Source organism: Elaeis guineensis, chromosome 13, assembly GCF_000442705.2.
Source record: "Elaeis guineensis isolate ETL-2024a chromosome 13, EG11, whole genome shotgun sequence".
Classification (NCBI taxonomy): Eukaryota; Viridiplantae; Streptophyta; class Magnoliopsida; order Arecales; family Arecaceae; genus Elaeis; species Elaeis guineensis.
In genome coordinates, this window is record NC_026005.2 from 1,626,279 (window position 1) to 1,633,778 (window position 7,500).

At 37.0% G+C, this 7,500-nt stretch overlaps 1 protein-coding gene across 1 annotated transcript; it reads right to left on the reverse strand.

The window, feature by feature from the left end:
• Positions 1-2,050: 2,050 nt before the first annotated feature.
• Positions 2,051-5,643, reverse strand: LOC140853327 (probable fucosyltransferase 8). Its single transcript, XM_073247831.1, has 2 exons — positions 5,061-5,643; positions 2,051-3,830 (listed from the first exon to the last, which is right to left on the reverse strand). Exons 1-2 carry the CDS (start codon positions 5,344-5,346, stop codon positions 2,242-2,244), a joined length of 1,875 nt encoding a protein of 624 aa, XP_073103932.1. The 5' UTR covers positions 5,347-5,643; the 3' UTR covers positions 2,051-2,241.
• Positions 5,644-7,500: the final 1,857 nt, after the last annotated feature.

Consider the following 7,500-nt stretch of genomic DNA (forward strand, 5'->3'; position numbering starts at 1 on the left):
AGGGATGGTAAGTTTTTAGCCATCCCACTAAACATCCTACTAGAACACGGGATGAGTATGGATTCTAAAAAAAATCCAAAATGGATTTGGATCGAATATGAGTAATGATATATCCTATCTCAAATCCGACTCTGTATAATGTTAATCTATATCACTCTTTCAAATTATAATTATATTATAATATTTATATATATCTGATACAATCCAGTCTAATCCTTTTTATCTGTCTAACCAGGTCCGACCTACATCTCTATTTGACCCGACTTGAGGCGCTTACGAGGCAGGGTGTGGCGGCTATGAGGTTTTTAATTGTGAGGTGGGTGCGAATATTGGTTGACGACCGATTACCATCTCTAGTCCTAAATCCTATGCAGTCCTCTCTGTAATATGGTCTATATAAAGTTTTGTGATCCTTCTGAATCAAAGCTTCCTATCAAGGAAACTAAAGCTACTGAATCCAAGCAATAGATAGAAAAATATATGCTTCCCTATCTCATAGATAAACCACTTGGCTTTACAAAGAAGCAGATCCTTTTGGTCAATTCAAGAGGACTCAATCCCCCAACGGTTTGGTTTCTGTAACCTTTCTCTTGACAATGCAATATTCATCTAGTGGTCTTTCTTGATCCACTTATATATCATCCCTAGCTAGTAGCTAGGTTTCTAACTTTGGCCTTCATCTTGCGAGGAAGGCTTAAAATATTTCAGATTCTCAGCATTTATTACTAATTAAATACTTCTTCATGCATGGTGGCAGATCAAGCTGGAAGGTGCTCTCCCATATCTTCTTCAAAATTTAATTTGAACCATGCAGAATTTCCTTCAGTTTATTTCATTTGCCCTTCCACCTTTCTTTCTTCATCTGGAGCCAAACTCTAGGTCCCCCTTGTGAAAGTTGCACTTTACATGATGCTTGTCATGTTGATCCTCGTACCTTTATTCTAATCGATGCAACTGTACCTCGACTTTCTGATGCACCATTGTAATATCATCAAGAAACCTTTGGACTTATCCGTGGTCTCTCTTTCTTGTTGTTCTTTGTTGCAGAACCAACTGTAAACTCTAGATTGGAGGGGCTTTGTGTTAGATAGCCAACCATACCTTAAATATGGCTTCATGTGTAGAACCGTAGATAGCTTGATTATAGACAAACTAGAACTAGGGCAAGCTATCATCCTAGTGTTTGAATGCTTAGAATTGTAGCCTTGAAGGAGGTGCACTATCGTATGATTTCCAAACTCCGTCTAACCATCTATTTGCAGGTGGATAGCGATGCTCCACTTCAATTTGATATCCATCATCCTCTACAAAATTCTCCAAAAACTACTTAGAAAACGACTGTCTCAATCCGAAGTTATGGAAGAAGGCAGTCTAAAATTTCTTCGACTTTATCCTGAGTCACCTCTCCTAATTTTCCTAGATTTTTAGATGTACCTTGTCAAAGTATGTTTTGAGGTGAAATTTTATTTTGACTGCTTTTTTGAGATCAAAATGATAAAAATTTTCCTTCATTATTATGTCCATGGAATTCTTAGGGGTTGACATCACATCATGGAGTTCGAAATTTTATTTTCAAAAAACATCTCAATTTGATATCACAATACAAATGAGAATACTCGAAAGTTTGGTGCACAATTTAATTTTCTAAAGTGGCGTATCTTACTCTTGGACCTTATCCCAGCTTATCTATATTGGACCGAATGGTCTACACTAGATCGTGTAAACCTCTTGAATCATAGTACTAGATAATGATTAGATGGGGCGAAAAGCACTTATTCCTACCAAATGTTTCTAATGATTTTGAGTTATGCCTGAAAAGATTTGTGATGCTTGTACATGGAGTCAAAAATCTATAGAAGCTTCATAAGAATTATGAAGAAAAATTTAAAGCACTTATAAAACGTTAATCAATGTCTAATTATCATACATGCCAATAAATTTGTATCATGTCATTAATACTAGTTCTTATAAATTGTGACAAGGTTCATAATCATTAAATTTCATCGCTAAAAAAAAAATCTTGCAAAATATAATATGATCCCTCTCATTCATTCATTGTTCAAAAAAATGGCATATCCAGTTTTTTTTTTTTTTCTTTTTACAATTTTCCAATATGTCAAATGCAAAGTTGACTTTCCAGTAGCCACAATATTTGATCATAATTTAAAATTCAAGAATACCATGGACCCCTGAGAAAGTGGGAAAAAATCTTGGTTTCTAGCATCCGAAAGTAGGGCTCGTTCAGACCAGCTTAAGGCCATTCTTCATGTCCTCACAATGCCTCACGTACGGGAGTACAGCTCCTGCGTCAACACTGGTGTTTGCTGCCTTGCAACCATAGAAGGGAGGAAAGTGGTAACAAGGTTCCATGGACATGGCTAGACGACAATCAGGATTACTCGGTATCATTGTAATCAATGGCTTTAGACCAGCAAGTCCTTGAGCCACATACCCAAATGTGGACCAAGTGGAGGTGACCAACGTATCACACAAGCTCAAGAGATAGATCTCTGCCCATGCTTTCATCTCATGCGTCGTGTTCCCCGTCTGCTCGGCTCCTTCATGGCTCGGCTGATAGACACTAATGATCTCACCAGTCGCTGTTGGATGCTCCCAATACATTCTCCTTATCTTCTCAAAGTACGTAGAATCCAAAGAAGTTATGAGCACGACTTTGGACTTGGCACCAGTACTAGTTGAAACCACAGGTCCATGGAGACTGATATTGGGCAGCAGCTTTTCCTCTAGTGCACATTTAAGGATCCGATTCAAGTACTCAAGTGGATTGGTTCTTCCATTGAAGACTCTGATCTGTAAACCCACTCGTTCATCAGCCTTGGTTAAATAAGATTCATAAGACCTGGTAATCAAACCCCACACCGGGTTTGTAGGGTGGAAAAGATAACGTCCCAAATGATGGAAAACAGTATCTCTCTCAGGGAATAACCGACCAAGTTCTTCTTCAAATGTGGGGATGAAGAAGAGGGCTGGCACAAAGTATTGGTTGGAACTTACCACGAGCCAAGGGATCTTTCGCAGCAGTCGTTGATCATCTTCGCAGAAGAAAAGCTGGTCAAAGTCACTATAACCATTGGCTAGATTAAGGAAGACATAAGGAGATAATGACTCATTTGAAGAACCATTGATGCCATTACCCATGACTTTATTTTTCAGCATGTTCCCGAAACACTGAGGAGAGGTTTTACTTAAGCTTCTAAACTGGTTTCTCGGAGAGAAATCCTGTGGTAGAAGCCATGAGGTATCAGGAAAGGGTTCGCAGAAGAGATCACCTATGCCTGAATGTCTCTCAATAAGTAAGACCCTGTTTGTAAGAAGAGCATAAAGGAATGCTGAAGTAATAGACATTATCCTATTCCCCAAACCGCTGAATGGCATCACTGTCAGGTAGCCGCATTCTGTAGTCTCATTGCTGTAACCCTTCTTCCTTTTCTTCCCCTTCCCAAGGGGCTTCAACCGGTCGATGGCCTTTTTGTACGGCTTGGTGTTTGGACCACATCTCTTCTGGAGAGCTTCATGTTTTCTTAGCCTTTCCAATAGATAAGGAGAAGGTTTGTGGGGTGATTCTTTGCGATACAGAACAGATTGGTACCTGCTCAGACAAGATCCTTCATCAAACCCAGCAGCCAGCAAGCCCCCAAGAAGTTTGTCCTTTGTGACATTTTTTTGGTGAATGTTGTCCTCTGTTATATTTTTCTGGAGATCATTGTCCTCTGTGACATTTTTCTGGAGAAAATCGTTCTTGGTGACATTTTCATTCAGAAAATTGGCCTTTGTGTTGTTAGGGGATGCAAAGGAGCAATTTTCTGAACCTGATAATTTCACATATAAGAGGGCATTAGCTTAATGAAATTGGAGAGGTCAAAATTATAATGCTTTTTTATAATGACTCAAATAGGAGAGCAATTCAATGTCGAAAAAAGAATAGGAAGACCAACATTTTCTTTTTTTGACAAAAAAGAAAGATCAATAGGTAAAATTATACCACCAACATGATTGCACACTGCACCAATGAGCATACCTGCTTTCTGTGCATGGATCACCATGACGAGCACATCCTGATTGGGATGCATAGGGAAGAGTTATAGTGTATGGCCACATGGGGTACATGGTATAAGATATAATTTCTCAACCAACTGGCCCCACAATTTGACAGTTGAATAATTTCTACGTATAGTAAAATATAATTAAAAAAAAAAGAAAAGAAAACTAAAATGATCTAGTTAATTCTTAAATAGTTTGGCCTAGGGATTAGAAGCTTGGCTTGGTTACTTTGTGCTAACCGATTTAATAATGGTCTGATCAAGATGGTGATCAAGTAAATACAGGTTGACTTAGTACCAAACAATTCCCTATTTATGGATGTAATCATACGTTCAGGTCACAATTTTGAATTATCACAACAAAGGCTAATAAGATCTAACTTAATTAAGATTAATTAATTAATTGGCTAATCATGTCAAATTAACAAATATATCATTTCTTGTCATGTATGTCGTCTAAACGGCAACCTTTGTTTTGCATGAGTTACATGTGTTTGGCCATATTACTTGTTTAACGAATATATTTGTCATAGATCGCAAAATAAATTTAAAAAACAAAAGTCCTAAGAATAAAAAATCCAATCATAAAAAAATCACAACAGAATAATCTTTGCCTTTTCTAATCCCAGTATTCTTAACAAAAATCCAAACTGAAAACCATGGAATAAAAAACCCTAAAACTCCAAAGATTAGAAGACAAAACGACAAAATTAATTGAAGAAAAAGATACAAATAATCACAAATGAACACGTAAACCAACAAAAGAATAAGACGAAGACTTCATCCATTATCTTCCAATCATTCTTATAACAGGAGACAAGAAGAAAAGAATTAAAAGTCCCACATTGTTCTCTATAAAAATCATTGAAAAGGACTAGAGAAGAAGAACAAAAAGATCAAGACAAAATAAGAAAGACAGAAGAACGAAACGTTTTAACGAAACCAATCACACAACAACAGAGAGAAACTTTGAAGGAGGAGGAAGACATTAATCTATACCGTGTTTTGCCGTTGCTTCGAAGCTTTCTGCCCTTCCTTCAACTCGTCCAGCCCTACAGTTACAAATCCAATCCAGGGAAGGTGTTCGACTGTAGATGATGAAGATGAGAGGCAGGAGCATCAGCAAGAAGCCGGCGAGGACCACCGGGGGCCTCACCGAGCCCCAAAGAGGCTTCCTCTCCGGCAGGGCTTGAGAAGCCCCCTCCTCGTTCTCCGGCTCGTGGGAACCGCTACCTGGAGATGGTTGTTGTTGCTGCTGCTGCCTCCGGATCCGCTTCGTCTCCATCACCACGCTTCTCTTCTGGCCTTATGGGAAACAAGAAGACCAGATATAGGAGGGAACAAATAACAAGCATGTGCAGTGCACGTGATGGTAGAAAAATATATATATATAAAAGACGAAAAAAGAGAGAAAAAGCCGAAATATCGGTTTGTGTACGCTTTGGTAATCTCGGGCAGTATTTTTTTTGATAATATGGTAAATGGTTTCCGGGTTACCATATTGGGAGGATTAGAATAACTAGGTTTTGCGAAAATCTCGAGAAATCTTCGTGGATATTTGATCTTCCCAAATTTGTCCCAAGCTTCCTCGATCATCTCGGTTACGGTTTCCACCGAAATGGCCGAGATGGGACCAAGATAAGCGGGTTTAATTAAAAGGCCTGCTCTCTTCTTGGAATCAAGAATTATTTATTTTTCAGGTCCTTATTTTACTTTTAAATTTAAATTCTTCTGTTTTTAAAAAAGAGAATAATAAGATGAGGAGTTTTTGTTTGTCTCTGGTTTTGAACCAGTGCTGTTGTGTTAAAACCTTGAGTTTGAGTGTCATGAAACAAGAAGGCTTGTTATTGACTTGAGGCCAAAATTTGGTAGATATAGTGGCAGACTCGGTGCATGCAAGTTAGGCGCGGGATAGGATGATAAAATTACCTTAAATTGCTATTTAGGCTGCAAATGGGTTTAGTAAAACTAGGATGTCCTTGACCTAATCCAACCTAATTTCATATTCAAGTCATGATTTTCGATCCAAACCCAACCAATTATTTGATCAGGTCGAGCCAAATCAATTCTATGGAAAGAATTTTAGGCTTTGACCCACAAATTATTCCGGTCATGTCGGGAATAAGTATGATTTGGACTTAACCTGAAACGTTCGAGTCCGAACTGGGACCGATCAAGTTGGGTTTGTTATTTCTTTACAGCTAAAATACAATGAGCAATACTTAAACATAAAATCACTAAAATTTAAATAAAACTAAAACGGGCAGATTTAAACTTGGAATTTCATTCCAAAATAAAATTTAAGCAACTAATTGGGTATTCTAAGGTTTACAAACTAATATTTTAAAGTACATAATAATATATTGATGTACTTGAGAGTATTATCAACAAGAATCTACCAAAAGAAACAATGAAATATGAATGTCTAAATACAATTAAGTGAATATGTATAAACTATAGAGATAAATAATATTTACTAAAACATGTATAAAATTCTATAAATAATAAAATAGAGATAAATATTTACTAAAACAAACCTACAGACCTAATAATGCATGCAGAAGCTAAATATAAAATGTCAATTTCCATCTGGTGTGACGTTGGTTGTCTCCATTGTCACATGTAAAGAATTAGTTGGCTAACTTGGGTAATCTTACAACGATCGATGGTCACCAAATATATCTTGTTTACCCCTAACTTCCCTCCATCCGTTGTTTCTCTCTAATGTTGATGGCATATGTTGTGTTATGTTGTGTTTTCCTTAGATGTATTTGCGAGATTAATCCTTCTCCTTTAATTTAAAAAATTAATAATGCTAATTTTGTAAGGACTAAGTACCATTCTAGTCATTAATTTTTGGGGTAAAATAAGGCAGCCAAAGCAAAAGATAGAATGTTAATGATGGAGTTAATTATTGCCTCTAAAATTGTTCTCCCAATGGTCCTTAGATTGATCTACTCAGTTTCTTAAATGTGCTCTAGTGAATTTAATTTCCAACTTAAAATGGTAATATAAGAAACAAGTTGTAATAAAATAAAAGGAAAAACAATAAAAGAAATTTCACTAGATTAAAATAGAACTAAAAAAAAACTAATTGACATGAATTTAATGAAACTTGCAACCTAAGTCATGACTCTGCCTAGCTAGTCCAACCCTACTGTCTAGTTGCTTGTGTTGGGTCTGGTTAAAGGATGACCTATTTGAAAGAGTAGGTGCGCTATTGGTTATACATTTTTCTGTGCCACCTAGACCAAACCTGGCCCATATACTAACTAGGTTTAAAATGGACCCAACATTATGGCTTGGACAATCCTAGTCTGCTTTAACAAAACTGAAAGCCCATATTTGGAGTCCCCTACATACTCTATGAATAACCTAGTAGTCATATTTGTAGGATGGGCACTAATTTATTTGCAGGAGAAGGTTCTATTAACGTTGA